Raw genomic sequence first — 16,341 nt, 5'->3', positions numbered from 1 at the left:
CTGGGGTATGGTTACCAGACGTCCCCGTTTCCCAGGGACAGTCCCCAGATTTACAAATCCGTCCCCTGACAAAATCCCCGGATTTCATTTAATGTCCCTGGATTTATATTTTAAGTGTTGTAGATTTATTAATAGGGAATGAATGTTGTGTGATTGGTTCAACGGCACAAGACACATCATATGGGGACAAGGCAAAATGGTGGGCGCCACGACAGTGAGCAGCTCCTGAAGCCAGCCAGAACCAAATGCGCTACCAGGCTGGCTCCGGGCTGCTGAGACTGCCGCTGCTGCTGCCACTACCAAAGGGAAATCGGGGACGCCAGACGCGTCAACTGGGGGAGCCGCTGACCCCTTCCCCCCGCAACCCAAATCGAGATGGGAGCGAAAGCACCCGGCCATCCGTCCAACTGCCCAGAGGCACTCCAGGGCCAGGAAAACCCGGAGCTAATGCAAAAGGAAAGGGAGAGGAGGAGAGAAAGAAAGCAGTAGAAAAAAGAAAGAAACCCTGACTTTGCCATGCTGCCGCTGCCACTGAAAGGTAGGAGAGCAAGGACATGTGGCCGAGCCCAGGCCCGACCTGAGCCTACTCCACGGTAGCTAGCGCTCCAAGAGAGCAGGCCAGGACCCAGAGGAAGGCCACAGAAGAGAAGATCTTACTTATTTTTTGTGATTTTTCTCTTTTCAAAAAAATAACAACAATCTATATATATATATATATATGCAGGTTTTGGTGTCCTCGGGTGTCTTCCCGTGTAAAAGTTACACGGGAAGACTTTTACACGGGAAGACACCCGAGGACACCAAAACCTGCATTCCTGTACCCGTGAAAATCTACGAAAGCAAATATATATATATATATATATATATATATATATATATATATATATATATATATATATATATTTTAAGTGTCCCTGGATTCATGGAAGAAATCTGGTAACTTTAGTCTGCCCTCCCCAAGTCGATGGGCATTGCCATTCAAATGTTATACATGCACCACATCTTTTGATCAGTTGTGTGGGGTGGGGCTTACCTCCCCCCTCCAGTTGTGTTCAAGTTGGCACCCCTGTTGTCAGAGTAGGACCTTGGGAGACCAGGGTTCAAATCCTGCCTCAGCCATGAAGCCCACTGGGTGGCCTCTCAGCCTAACCTACCTCACAGGGTTGCTGTAAGAATAAAATAGGAAGAGAACTACGCACCCCACCTTGAGCACCTTTGGAGGAAAGGTGGTATATACATTGGTACCTCGGGTTAAGTACTTAATTCGTTCTGGAGGTCCGTTCTTAACCTGAAGCACCACTTTAGCTAATGGGGCCTCCTGCTGCCGGAGCACGATTTCTGTTCTTATCCTGAAGCAAAGTTCTTAACCTGAAGCACTATTTCTGGGTTAGCGGAGTCTGTAACCTGAAGCATATATAACCTAAAGCGTATGTAACCCGAGGTACCACTGTAAAAGGAAGGACAGAGAGAAAAATCGAGGTGGAGGAGGACTAACACCAGGTGGCAAAATAATTGCCAAAGAAATGAAAGTATCCCGCTTGGCACATTTCGATAAAATATCTTCCCCGAGGGAAAATTCCCCAAGATCTTTTGTTTTGTTTTGTTTCTTAAAGCTGCCTAGATTTCAAAGCCTGTTGCGTCGTAGCGAAAGACACAACCGCTGTCCCGTCGCCAAAAAGTAAAAAAGAATAAAAATGCCCGGCGCATCTGGAACCTGCGCGCGCAAGGTTCTCCCCGTGCGCCCTGCACATCTGCCTTCTCCTCCCCAAGCGCCAGCCTTTGCTGTTGCGCCTCTCCCGGCTCCCACGTGGGGCTCTGGCTATCGCTCGCTCGCTCGCCCCTTTTGTGTGCCCTGGACAGTGCGCGCTCGGGGGCGCGCGTGCCCCCCCCCCCCGGGCCGTGCCTCCCTCCTTCGGGCTTCCTGTTTCTCCATCCTCCCGGTTGCGCGCGTGTGTGCGCGCGCGCGCCTGCTTGAAACCCAGCCTTCCTGCAAAAGCCCTGCCTCCAATTGCTGCGCGATCTCCTTCTTTGGTGGGAGGGGAGAGGGAGGGAAAGAGGGAGAAAGAGAGAGAGAGAGAGAGGGAAGGAAAGAGAGAGAGAGAGAGGGAGGGACCCCAGGGTAAGCTGCAGCCCACCCCCACCTCCCCTCCTGATTGGGCCTCCTCCTTGCCAGGGCTGGAGACCATATAAAGGGAGGAGAGGGGAGGGGAGAAAGCGCGCGCGGGGAGGAGGAGGAGGGGAGAGAGGCGCAAAAGGCACCCGCGCAAGGCCTCCCTCCCATTGGCTGCGATTCCCTTTGTGCGCCAGGCAGCTGCGAGCCTCAGCTCTCCATTTGAATGTATACAGGGCACTGGGAAGGGACCATTTCCATGGGCCATCTGTCTTACTCTAGCCCGCAGCAGCAGCAGCAGCAGCAGCACCAACCTCTCCAGAAACAGCAGACGCCAGCACTGCCAAAACCATCACCATCGCCACCGAAGAGGAGAAGGAGGAGGACCGCTGCCACCGCCGCCGCCACCACCATCACCACCGACGGATAGTTGCAGCGCCAGGGGACCACAGCAGCTGGCCAAGATGGTTTTGGTACACGTCGGCTATCTTGTTCTTCCAGTGTTTGGCTCTGTGCGAAACAGAGGTATCTCTTTATCTGTGCATTTTCTGGTGGGGTTGGGGTTTTGGGGGGAGGTGGAGGGGCGGCTGTAGGGATGAGGAGAGAGCAACCCCCCCTTTCCCTCCCCCCTCAAATGACCTGGATGGTTTGGTGATGGTTGTAATGGAAGCCACTGGTTGTGTTGCCTTCTTACATACAATTGGCAGAGAGGCGAAGGGGAAGAGGTGTGTGTGTGTGATTGTGTGAAAGTGGGGAGGGAGGGAGGGAGGGGTGGAGAGCAGAGCAAGTGTAGTGCATTTGAGAAAGGGGTGGTGGAGGAGGGGCAGGAGGAGGGCAGCATCTCCTAATGGTGTCGGGGGACCCGAGAAGCGCAAGGAGAGGGAGCAGTCTTAAGGAATCGGGGCGCGGGGGGTAGATGAGAGAAAGAGATGGAGAAGCGGTGGGAAGAGAGAGCAGCCGCAGGGGGCTAGGGAATGAAAGAATGAAAGAAGAGGCGAAATTCGGGGGAGAGGGAGAGAGGGGGGGGCACGAAGTGGGAAGGGACGTAGGGGATTGTGTGCGAGAGAGCGCAGGTGGGGAGATACCCCATTAGTAAGAAGGAAAATGGACCAGGATCGGAGATGGCAGGGAGGGAAATCTCTAAGTGGATCGAAGCGTTTTGTTTTGAGAAACAGTCTTGTGTTATTCTTTAGAGATCTTGGGTTGTATTTCAGAGCGATCTCGCCTTTTATGTAGAATAATGTATATCCCACCCCCCCCCACCAATGTCCAGTTAACTCCATTTTATATATTCTGGCGAGCCCCTCCCCTTTCTCCCCCCTCCCCTTCCCACCTGACAAATATAGATCCATGCCTGCGAGGAACACTAAACTGCCCCTTTCTATATATGCAGATTGTAGGGAACTTTTACGTGGTGGTTGGTGTGGTCAGAAATTGGAGGGTTTTACTTGATGCCCATAAGATATACATCCAGAATCCAGGATTTTGGGGGGCTTTTTTGGTGTGTGTGTGTGTGTGTGTGTGTGTATTTTTATTTTATTATTTTTTAAGTAATTGTCTTATATGTGATCCCAAGCCCCTATAAAACGAAAAGCAAATTATGAGCTCATGGCGAGGCCAGCTGGTTCATCCCTCGCTCTGCCTTCTGGTGAACTCTGTTCAGCCTCTTTTGTCTTCTCCCCCCCCCCCAAATATACTTATCCAGTGGATTTTAATCCTTTTGAGGGGGTTCGGGAATCCTCCAACCCAGCCCTGCCCCCCTCTTTTTTGTGAGGTTTGACATAGGTGTCTGTGCATTCCCACACCAACACCCCCCTTTTCCCCTTATGACATTTAAACAATTTCTAATACCCAGCCCTGAAATATCCAGACCTGTCCATTCACAGAAGTGTGTGTCTTTCGATCTGAGATGCACCCCGGTTGCCTAGACCGAAATCCAAATTAACAGCAATTATTTTCCATTTCTGAATTTTGAATTTAATATGGGATGTGTATATGGCCATTGCACATTTCCTCCAAGCTTCCCTCTTTCCTCCAATTCCTATATAGCCGTCACGGACAATGGTTTTGATCCTCTGCTTCCTTTTTCTTCTTCTTCTTTTTTTTGGAACAATTTGTCCTCCATTCCATGTATTTTCTTTCAATCAAACTGAGGATGCATTTAGATGTCATGGCTGATTCCTTCCCCGCACCACCTTTCTCTAAAAGCCATTCTTGCCTTAACTATATAAATATCCTTTTCCCACCATGCCTGCCTCCTCCCCTTCTGTGGCTCACGGCTGATCGAACCCCTAGGATAGAACAACAGCAACAAAACCTCCCACTTTAATTAAAGGGACTAAATAATATAGCCCGTTTTCCTGGTAAGCCAAGGCATTCTGCTCATCTCTGCTAAGATGCGATCCATCAGTGAGGTGTGGACAGTTAATAGAAACACCCCCCCCCTAAGAAAAAGAGTCTTAAGACCCTAAGGCGAGACTCCTGCCATTGTGCTCCTGAGACCTGTGGGTTTCAGTAGCGACCCCACCTGCCACCCAAACCTCGTTGGGCTGCATCATTCTTAGGGCCAAATCCTGATCCCTGCAAAACACAGGTGAGGAGATGGAGGGTGTAAAAAAAGTGGGCTTCCAAGACACCGGGTCGAAACAGGCATCAGCATCCGCCCTCCCCCCCCACAGCCTCGCACATCCCTCATTCTGCTGCTTTTGCCTTTCCTCCCCTTTGCCCCTCCCTCCCCGCCCCCCCACTGTACATGTGTATGTACATAACAGCTTAGTTTCCGCACATGGTGGCATTTCTGTTTCCTTTAATTGCAGCCTCTTCTGGTGTGGTGTTGGTGGTGGTGATGATGATGGTGATGGGATGACGACATTTTTTTTTTGCATTGATCCAAATCTTTTTCTTTCTTTGTTTGTTTCCAAATTTATTTTGTTTCCTCATCGTGTAGATCAGTGAATGGTCAACCTGCTGCCCCTTCCGTTGCCTTGTAGTTTTCTGCCTCTGCATTTTAGCTCTAATGTTGACACCCCCACCCCCTTCTTTAACCATTTCCTGTATCCATCTGAGGAACTGCACTGGCCTTTTAAGCTGAAGTATCCTCTTTCAGTGGTGGTGGTGGCGTTGCTGCAAAACCGGGGTGGGGGGGGGTGGGTTGTCGGCTGCTGGGAGGAGGAGCTGATGATATTTTAAAGCCGGAATGCTACCTCCCTCTCTTGCCTGCTCAGTTATCCTTGCATGACTTGAAAATGCAAAGGATTATTTATTTATTTTAAAAGCAAAAGAAAAAAAGATAGAGAGAGAAGGCACTGTTTGATCACTCCCAAAAATTATGCTTCTCTGCAAAATATGATACTGATGTAGCCAAGAGCTTCTTCCTCAATGATTACGGTTTCTTTAAAAAAATAAAATAAAAAAAAAAAAGAGCCAGCAGGCTGTAATTTCAAATTCAGGTGTCATCTGGGAGAAAGGGGGGGGAGAATTGCTTGTGTTCTTTTCCTCTGGGGAGAAGCGCCAGGAACAATAGATCTCACCTCTCTTTGGGTCTCATTGGCTTCCAAACACACCCACCGAGGAACTAAGGTTCTGGGTTAGGTGGTATTTGCCCCTGCTAAAAACCATCCAAGACTTTCTGACAGAGGATACTGAGGCTTAAAGCTGAAGTCTTAAACCACCAATCTTCCTGTGAAAAGAAAAAGGAAAGAAAGAATATGGTAGACAGACTGTATGCTCAAACCTGTTTCTCTTTAGCTGTCATTGTAGTAGTCTAGAAGGGTGGGGGGGAAACAGGCCATTTTCCAATATAGCTCTAGTTTTATAACGCCATTTTTGTATCTTCATCCTGTTTAGCTAAGTACATTTGCACTGTAAATTCCTGTTAAGTGGATTCATTTTGCTTCAGCTGGGTGGAGGACAATTTCTTGGGGTTTTTTGCTCCCCTTGCCTCCCAAATCTCCGCCCTAACCTCTGTTCTTGTATTCGATCTTGGTTTCCCAGGCAAATTGACTTTGGCTTTGAATTTCTTACAGAAGAAAAAGAAACCCTTGCAAATTAAACAAACAAACAAACAAACACAACCCCCCCCCAATCATCTGCAAAAAAGGCTCTGCGAATGAACACCTTCTTTACTTTGGGAGCACGTCGTAAATTACACATAGATACACTCTCACAGACCCGCTCTCTCCTCACCCAAATTCCTCCCTTCCCAACAGTTGATCTCCATCTGTTGTTCCCTTTGCAAGCTGAACCCCACTCAGCACCCACAAAACTCCCTAACAAAAACCGACGTGTCCCATGTCTTTCTTGAACGTAACACAAAACATTCCCCCATACACGCACCATTTAAACACACACAAACACCCTTATTGGGTGGCAATTTGGATCCAATCCTTCTCTTTTGGAACGGCCCGGGGGGCGGGCGGGGAACCAAAACATGCAAACTTAACGAAAAAGAGAAGAAAAAACCAAAACAAACAAACCAAAAAAACCCCAAAAAACAGAGGAAAGTGGAATGCTTGCTTAGCAAAATGGTTTTCCATTCAACAGGGATAACATTCCTCTCTGCTGTGCTGAATTTTTTACTTCCTGTTCTTATTTTGTGGGTAAATTTTTTTCTGTATTCAGATATCCTTTGGTTGTGTATTTCTTCCACCTTTTTTCTTGTACTAAAACTTGAAGCATGGTCTGTATTTTTTTACATTACCTAGTTTTTTCTGATGTAAAATCTCTCTCCGTAGAGACATACCCTGCTGAAATGTAATGTGCAGTAGCTGATACATCTTATTCATTGTATGCCGCTTCCGTTCTGTTGCCTTTCCACGGCATGGTGGGCCCTGTTGCCTTTTGTATTGTGTGCATGACAACATTGTTACAACACAGTTCCACTAATACTAATATACAATCTCTCAATAAAGAAACTAGTTTTCCTATATTAACCTAGTGTGCTTTTTCTATTGCTGTCCCCCACCCCATTTATTGTTGTATTCCTGCTGTTTTAGATTATTTCCCCCCTCTCCCGCCCCCGCTTCTCCACCCCCCACCTCCTCCCCCATTTGAGTGAATGGATCTCTTTTTCTCTGGGAGGGGGGAGCGCCACCAATATTGGGCTGGAGGGGGCGGAGTAGAGAGTGTCAATGTTCTTTCTCCCATATCTACCTTCAAGCATTCTATAACCTGTGAATACCAACTCTCTCTCTCTTTCTCTCTCTTTCTCTCTAGATACACATCCTATATTATCTTTCCCCTCCCTAGGTGGAGATGACTCTCTAATTGAGGTGCGCCAACCTTTTGCCAAGCTGCCCCCGTCCCCCGGCCAGGTGTCCCGAACATCTGGAGGGTGCCAAGTTGGCAAAAGGCTGGTCCTCAGAGCGCCCAAGACGAAAATGTAGAGAGGTATGCATGTAAATTCACACACTGGTGAAAAGTCCAAAACTGTTAAAACGCAGGAGAAGCTTGCTAGCTACTGCGAAATCCCAACATTTACTGAACATCACGCCAGGTTGCTAATCAGGGTGAACAATGACACCAAAGTGGATGGGGCTGCGGAGAGAGAGAAAAAAAGATATATATTGACAAATAGCCACTGATTTTTTTAAAAAAAGTATCTCCCTCCTCTTCACGAGCCTTCCTTTTGAGTTTGAGGATGCATGTTCATTCCTGTAAGTTAAAAACCTTTAGTTGTTGGTAGCTAAGGTTGACCTTGGGAAGACGGAGGGGTGGGAATGGAAGTGGGGGGGTGTGGACAGGTGTGAGTTGCAAATGGATCCCTCAAGACATTAAATTATCCCCCTGGCCATACGCCACTCACAGCCAAAGGTCCTTGAAAGACTCTGAAAGAATAGACCTTTAAACTATTACCTTGCCCAGGGCAAACCAAAGTGACCTACAACCAAACTAGATACCCATTCCACCTTCTTTCTCCCTCTGTTTATCGATGAACCAGCCTTTAGACAGCTGTCTTTGTGTGTGTGTTTCTGTGTGTGTGTACATCCATGCAACACATACATGTGCAGAGCAGGGGCCAAGGAACATCCCCCCCCCCAAAAAAAACCCTATTTGCGGTTCAATCTGATTCATGCCTACTTGGAAGTAAGCCCCACCTGTTTCCAGCAGGGCTTACTCTCAGGTAAGTCTGTGCAGGATTGCAGTCCTGGGGGATTAGGCCCCAAACCAGCAGCCATGGTGAAGAGGGCACCCTTATGTAACACCTTGGTCCCGTCTTCCATTGCCTACGTGCCGGGAGAGAACGAAGGGCTAGACTTTTGAAGGGCTAGACAAAAGAAAGTCGAACCTCACAAACAAAACCAGGAAGGGGGGGCGGGGAAGAGAAAGTAAAAGGTCGTTAGGTTCACCCCTCTCCCATCGCCTTTCTTTCAGGTGGGGCGAAGAATAAATCCAGTTTGTGTTAAAACGTTCGAGACCACGCCAATGGTCTTGGAGAGGGAGGGGTGGAGAAAGGAGATTGAAAACCAAGTGGAGAAAATAAGCGTCTTCCCAGTTTGGGGGTGCGGGGGGCCAAGCCCCTTTCCTGCTGGCTCCATCCTTCCTGCTTCATGTGCCTTCCCCATGTATATCCTTAGTCAATCGTTTGGCCATTGCCTCCCTCCTTGTTTGACCATACGCAAGACACATCCGACATATTGCTGCTTCTCTCTCCCCCCTCCTTCCGAACGTAGTGAATGCTCTTTAGGCCTTTGTTCTTGACGCTGTCCTAAGCCAGGTCTGGCAGCTTAGCTGTTTGCTGTGACACACATCCATCTTATTACCACACATTCTTTTTTTTAATATATAAAAAACCAAAACCAGAGCCAGGCTGTGCTAGCTTGCATGGAAGAAAGAAATATCTCTAGGTGCATGCCTTTTGCAAAGCCGTGTGTGTGTTTGTGTGTGTGGATGAGGCTGGCCATCCTTTAATGATGTGATTTTTTTTAATCCCTCCCCCTTCCTTCCCTTTCTCTCCCCCTTCTGCCTTTCTCCCCACCCTCCCACAATATAACCATTTTGATTTTCCTTGGGGAATGAGAAGCCATAAACACAAGCCACCCACCTCGCCAGAGGTATCTGGTTCCTGGCTCCGGCCAGAGGGAAATATATAAGACTACGACAGCTGTTTCCCACCCCACGCTTCTCCCCACCCCACTCCTCGCTCGACTCCGGCTTTTGTTCAGATAGCAGCAGTTTCGCTGCATCAACAGATAACCCTCCACCAGATCTGGTCCTAGAGATTAATGCCCACGCAGATCAAAACCGTTCCTTTGCTGCAGCTGGGGGAGAGTTTCAGTGCTCTTAATAAGGCCGGGAAAGCAGCTCGGTTAATAGGAAGTCACGCTAAGTCATTTGTCATCTGAGTACCACGGCTGACCTATCTCGCCAGAAGCACATTCTTGGGAGAGCACAGGTGTATCTCTGCCACATCTCGCCATTAAACAACCCGAGGCCTCCATAGTTCACATCATTCATTGAATGCATCTCCAACTGATCTCCCACAAGTCTTGGATATTCCGGTTTCCCCTCCCTCTTTTGTTTCGTTGACACTCAGTGTGAAATGTCTTGACAAGCACAGACCTCTGCCCCTGCTGTGGGCATGAATATTCACACCATATTAGGTTTTCTGGAGTCTATCTATATATCTGGGGCACCTTAACCTAGCCAGGTCCCACCAACACACACCTGAGGGTCTCCAGGATGTACTAAGTGGTTGATGAGGGATAATTCTGGAGGCAGAGCTGGTGGTATTCCTTTGTCCATGTGTTCAGTTCAATGTGGAAGAACTTGGCTCCCTGAGATTTCATTTTAAACAAGCAGACATGTCCTTGTGGTTGAAGGTTGGAAATGTGTGAGGGTCTGCCAGATGTTCAGAAACTAACAGCGACATTGTGCTATGCATGTTTGCTCTGGCTGCAATCCTATTGCCTCCTTGGAAGGAAGTCCCATAGAACTGAATGGGACATGTGTCTGAGAAGACATGGATAGGATTGCACTGTTGGTCCCACTGCACACAATGGACTTTACACGCAGGTAAGTGTGTCTAGGATCACTGGATCCGTATCTCTGACTATTCCTTGTCCCTACTGGCAATTGAAGCCCAATTCTATGTGCTTTCCTTGCTTTTTGCTTCCTTGTTTTAAAGTCTCCCCAAAACCTCCATTTAGAACAAATAATGCAATGTAAGCAAACCAAGGCCCACCTAATAACAAGCTGGCACGGTTGTTTTCCGAACATGGGTTGTAGGTGTTGCCTTTTTAACTTAATGCGATTGTTGTTGTTCCTTTAAAAAAATAAATCATGTTCTCTGAGCACTCACATTACCCTAGGCTGGGTTAAGTCTGACAGATATAGGGCACATTGCGCAGGGAGCATAGCCTTGTGAACACTGTCGAAATGAGTCAGACCTCTGCAAACAGAATTCTCAAGCATCTTCAGTCCAGGTCAATGTACAGTGGCCCCGTACGGATGGCCAGAAAAAAAGGACAAAAGAGAGGGCAGATTTGCATAAAATTAGCATTTGCTAATTTGTGTGTGTGTACGCACTTTTGGGAATGGTTACTGCAATTCAAGTACAGTGGTACCTTGGTTCTCGAACAGCTTAGTTGACGAATAAATCGGCTCCCGAATGCCGAAAACTTGGAAGTAAGTGTTCCGTCTTTTGAATGTTTTTCGGAAGTCGAACATTTGACGTCGCTTCCGCCTGAGTTCAGGAAGCTCCTGCAGCCAATCGGAAGCCGCACCTTGGTTTTCGAATGGTTTGGGGGAGTTGAACGGACTTCCAGAATGGATTAAATTTGACAACCAAGGTTCTACTGTAAATATAAATACAGTGTTCTATCCAGTTGGTACGACACAAGACTCTTAATCTCAAGGTTGTGGGTTTGGGCCCCACGCCCAGCAAAAAGATTCCTGCATTGTTGCAGGGGGTTGGAAAAAATGACCCTCATGGTCCCTTCCAGTTCTACAATTCTGTGTTGAGTGGCCACTTCAAGGTCTTTGATAGCCCCACGTACCACGTTCTCTGACTTGAAACCAGACTCGGACTGGGCAGGCCTTCAAATAGAGAACTGTCTGTTGCAAAATAGAAGAAATGCCCATCGTAAGGTCAACTGTGCAAAAGGGGCTCTAGTGGTGTGCCCTGATTTCTTTATTTTAAAAAAGGAATATATGAGATCTGTAGTATGCCTTATGTCACATGCCAGCAGCTGGAGTGTTGCGTGTCAAGGTCCCCAGGGCCACCCCAATAACTCACACATCACACCAAAATTTTTGTTTAAGCTTTTTGGCATAATTTTGGCCACAACTTTCCTAAAATACAAACATGTGAGTGGTTGCTTAGGCATTGGTTGCGACTAGCTGCCCCCACCGTGGGGGACAGTCTGACATTCCGCACGCCTGCGAAAGTCAGAAAAGGGGAATACACTTGGGGCTAGCAACGGAGCAGGGAACCTGCCCTCAGCCCACCCCAAATGCAGCCAGGAGCTCTTGCAGTGGCCCAAGCCTCCTTGACAGGGTGGACAAGCAATAGTTAGCCCCCGATTCCTTTAACGGAATCCCTTGCAGCAGGATTAAGAGCTATTTGACAGTGGAATTTGCTGCCAAGGAGTGTGGTGGAGTCTCCTTCTTTGGAGGTCTTTAAGCAGGGGCTTGACAACCATATGTCAGGAGTGCTCTGATGGTGTTTCCTGCTTGGCAGGGGGTTGGACTCGATGGCCCTTGTGGTCTCTTCAAACTCTATGATTCTATGATTCTATGAGCATTAGAGGGGCAGGCACAGCCAATCCATGCCCCTCAACCAACCAAACCATAAACCAATGCCTAACTGCAACCTTACAAGTTGTGACGATTTGCTACGCAGTAGGCAAAAACCAAATGGCCCCAGCCAATCAGCCAGATGGACAAAATTCCTACCGGGCCCCTGCCCCAAGAGCAGACGACCCCATGACAGGCATAGCAAGGTCAAAGCGAACAACCCTAAATATAGGGAGGGGGGACGGGCAATCCGATGCACGGGCGACAAGAGGAAGCCCTAGCCTCATTCAAGGAGTTTTAGCATTTCTGGCTGTCAATCAACAAATGGCAACATTAACTTCTTCCCAACGACAAGGGAAGCCCAATCGCAACAGTGGCCAACGGTCAATTAGCCCGCCCCACAACTTTGGAATGTCCTGGCGGCCCCCACCGCAACATGTGCTCTCCATGAAGGAGAACACGCTTTCTCTATAATGGGAAACTCATCCTATTCAATGGATATTCTTGATCAGGTCGAGGACCTGAGAAGTGGATCTTGAGCAGAGATGAAATCCCCGTACTTGGTCATCCGAGGAACAGACCTGGAGCCCTCTTTGATGATGCAATCCCATGATGCGACGCCTACTCGGAAGCAAGCCCTACTGAGCTCAATGGGACTTCACAGTGCAATCCAATCCATGTCTACTCGGAGGTAAGTCCCACTGAGTTCAGCAGGGCTTACTCCCAGGTAAGTGTGTATAGGATTGTAGCCGGAGGGTGGTCTTCTTTTTCTTAGCATTTCAATCCCAAATAGGGGCACTGGTTTTCATTCTGCTCAGTGCTGTGTGCAGGGTTCCACTAGTGTACAAGCACATCGCACAAATGTGGCATTTTATATTGGGTTCGGCAAGCAGCACCACAATGTGCAGCTGTTTCTTTTTTAAAAAGCAGATGTTTCTATCCCTTGAAAGGGCCAAGGAAGTTTTACAAGCATCTGGGCCATGGGTAGGCAAACTAAGGCCGGGGGGCCGGATCCAGCCCAGTCGCCTTCTAAATTCGGTCCGCGGACGGTCCGGGAATCAGCATGTTTTTACATGAGTACGTGTCCTTTTATTTACAATGCATCTCTGGGTTATTTGTGGGGCATAGGAATTCGTTCATTATTTCACCCCCCCAAAAAAATATAGTCCGGCCCCCCACAAGGTCTGAGGGACAGTGGAGCGGCCCCCTGCTGAAAAAGTTTGCTGACCCCTGATCTGGGACATCTCTGGTGAAAATGCAGAACAGGTCGTTTTTGTCATCACAGCAGTGTGCATATCCTGCTTTGTCCTCCTCAATGATTACCAGAAAAATAATAACCATTATGCAAATATGATGCCCGGTTGTATATAAGCCAGGAGTTTTCCTTGATGCCGAGATTAGGTTTGCTCACTGTATGGGGTGGCAGTTGTTTTTATTTCTTGCTTTGCGTTAAGTTCACATCTCCAATGCACATTCATCTCTGTCCTTGCAAACAAGAACCAGGACCACCAAATCAGAGCTCCATTGCACCCTGAACCGAGAACTCCTGGTGTCAGCAGGGTGATCTCATTGTGGTCTTTGTGGATGCTATTTCCGTGGCGTCAATCCAACAGACCTTCTTTGCAACCTGCTATGACAAATCAGGGAAAGGCAGGGCCGGCACTTCCATAAGGCAGAATGAGGCAGCTGCCTCAAGCCGGCAGATATTGGATGTCACGAAATGGCGGCAAATTTGGTTTGATGTTGTAATTTTACTGCTGGGGAGAGGGAGGGGTGCTTGTGGGGTTTCCTGCCTCAGGTGCCCAAATAACTTGGGTGGCCTTGGATAGTTTGACCTGTGGGTAAGGGACCATTTCCTGCTCTGCCTCAGGCAGAAAAATGTCTTGAGAGGTGCCGGAACTGAGTTCTGGGGAGTTCTAGCTGGGAAAAAAGCCCTGTCCCAAAGCAGTGTGTTGTGGGAATGGTGGCAGTGACCAGAGTCGCAAGAGGCCAACTAGAGACCAGTGGACACAAGATAACAGGCACTTGATATGCCATATTTCTTAAATCAGGGGTAGGCAACCTAAGGCCCAGGGGCCGAATGCAGCCCAATCACCTTCTCAATCCAGCCTGTGCACGGTCCGATAAACAGTGTGTTTTTACATGAGTAGAATGTGTCCTTTTATTTATTATTATTTATTTCGGCCCATGGCTGAAAAAGGTTGCTGACCCCTGTCTTAAATAAATATTCTTTTGATTAAAGAAAAGAAGCAAAGATAACAGGCACTCATGTTTTTCTCCTACTAGGGCTTTAGGAAAGAGGGTGGGTTTACAGGGCTAAGCCCCCACCCTCAGTCCATCATATAGATGTTATCTGCAAAAGAAGAGACTGATATGTGTTAGCACATTCTTATTATTAACTATTATTATGACATTTATAAGGTAAAGGTAAAGGGACCCCAGACCATTTGGTCCAGTTGCGGACGACTTGGGGCTGTGGCACTCATCTCGCTTTATTGGCCGAGGGAGCCGGCATACAGCTTCCAGGTCATGTGGCCAGCATGACTAAGCCGCTTCTGGCGAACCAGAGCAGCGAACGGAAACGCCATTTACCTTCCCGCCAGAAGGTATCTGCAATTTATCTACTTGCACTTTGACCTGCTTTCGAACTGCTAGGTTGGCAGGAGCAGGGACCGAGCAACGGGAGCTCACCCCATCGCAGGGATTCGAACTGCTGACCTTCTGATCCGCAAGCCCTAGGCTCTGTGGTTTAATCCACAGTGCCACCCACATCCCATGACATTTATATCCCACCTTTTTCTCTAAGGATCTTAAGGTGGTGTACAATGTTCTCCCTCTCATTTAATCCACACAACAGACCTGTGCGGACCCTCATTTAACAGCCACAGTAGGTAGGTTAGACTGGCAGACAGTGACTGACCCAAGGTCACATCAGTGAGCTTCATGGCCAAGTGGGGATTCAAACCTTGGTCTGCCAGGTCCTTGCCCGACACTCTCTACTACACTGCACTGGCTAGTTGGGTCAAATGTAGCTAGTTTCGTCCTTGGATGTGACATTTGGGGCTATAAACTGCCTTACAGTAATGCTTTAGGCTATGGGTAGGCAAACTAAGGCCCGGGGGCTGGATCCGGCCCAATCACCTTCTAAATCCAGCATGCAGACAGTCTGGGAATCAGTGTGTTTTTACATGAGTAGAATGTGTATTTTTTATTTAAAATGCATCTCTGGGTTATTTGTGGGGCCTGCCTGGTGTTTTTACATGAGTAGAATGCGTGCTTTTATTAAAAATGCATCTCTGGGTTATTTGTGGGGCATAGGAATTTGTTCATCCCCCCCCCCAAAAAATAATAATCCGGCCCCCCACAAGGTCTGAGGGACAGTGGACTGGCCCCCTGCTGAAAATGTTTGCTGACCCCTGCTTTAGGCATCTGCTCCTAATGGATCTCTGGCCGCGAGGGGCCTTTTCCATCGCTTCGTAACTGAACCTGAAGTAAAATAATAATCTTGAGATGTTCAGGATCTCATCTGGCCCCTTCTGCATCCTGTCACTGCTGTGCCCTTCTTCTGAGCCCACGTGACGGGGGTGTGTGTTGCTGGAGCCAGGATCAAAAGAGCAATTGGAGTCCCACAACCAAGGAGTCCCCAAGTCCCATCAGAGGTAGGGAGCGACGGCAGCCTTGAAGAACTCAGGGGAGGGAAGCTCTATGGGGAGATTTGGCGTGGTTGATTTGGCTGAGGACGTGACTGGGATCATAGCCAAGCTGTGCCGATTCCCTGCAAAGCAAGGTGGGAGGCAAGTTTAAAGAATCAGTGGTTGCTAGTGGCGATGGCTGCGTTCTACCTCCAACTTTCAGAATGCCTCTGAGTGCAAGTTTCTGGAAACACCAGGAAGGGAGAGGGCTGTTGCAGACTTTCTTAGCCCAAGGTCACCCAGTGAGTTTCGTGATGGAGCGGGGCTTCGAATTATGGCCTCCCAAATCCTAGTCTGACACTCTAACTATCCACTATAACAGACTGGATCAGACATCTGATTGGCCACTGTGAGAACAGGAAGCTGGAGTAGATGGGCTGTTGGCATACTCTCCAACATTTCTCCAATGAAAATAAGGATGTCCTATTCACGGGGGTGGGGCTGTGGTCTAAACCACAGAGCCTAGGGCTTGCCGATCAAAGGTCAGCGGTTTGAATCCCCACCAACGGGGTGAGCTCCTGTTGTTTGGTTCCGGTTCCTGCCCACCTAGCAGTTCTAAAGCATGTCAAAGTGCAAGTAGATTAATAGGTACCACTCCGGCAGGAAGGTAAACGGCGTTTCCTTGCGCTGCTCTTGTTCACCAACAGATGTCGGTTCCCTCGGCCAATAAAGCAAGATGAGTGCCGCACCTCCAGAGTCATCCACGACTGGACCTAACAGGGGCACCTTTACCTTTACCTTTTATTCAATAATAATAATAATAATAATAATAATAATAATAATAATAATAATTAATAATAATAA

General features: G+C 48.2%; 1 protein-coding gene across 2 annotated transcripts in view; it reads left to right on the top strand.

Moving 5' to 3' along the window:
- Positions 1 to 2,098: 2,098 nt before the first annotated feature.
- ARK2C (arkadia (RNF111) C-terminal like ring finger ubiquitin ligase 2C) overlaps positions 2,099 to 16,341 on the top strand; it is an 81,057-nt gene continuing 66,814 nt past the window's right edge. Inside the window, exon 1 of one of the 2 annotated variants that reach the window (XM_081929955.1) lies at positions 2,099 to 2,635. In XM_081929955.1, the coding sequence (XP_081786081.1) occupies positions 2,575 to 2,635 (61 nt within the window). In that variant the 5' untranslated portion in view covers positions 2,099 to 2,574. The remainder of the gene's footprint in view (positions 2,636 to 16,341) is intronic. The other variant, XM_081929954.1, reaches the window with a different exon arrangement.

The sequence above is a fragment of the Podarcis melisellensis genome (genome assembly GCF_964234715.1).
Source record: "Podarcis melisellensis genome assembly, chromosome: 11".
In the NCBI taxonomy this organism is placed as follows: domain Eukaryota; kingdom Metazoa; phylum Chordata; class Lepidosauria; order Squamata; family Lacertidae; genus Podarcis; species Podarcis melisellensis.
Note: the sequence above shows the minus strand (reverse complement) of the source record. Positions and strands in the feature narration are given on the sequence as shown.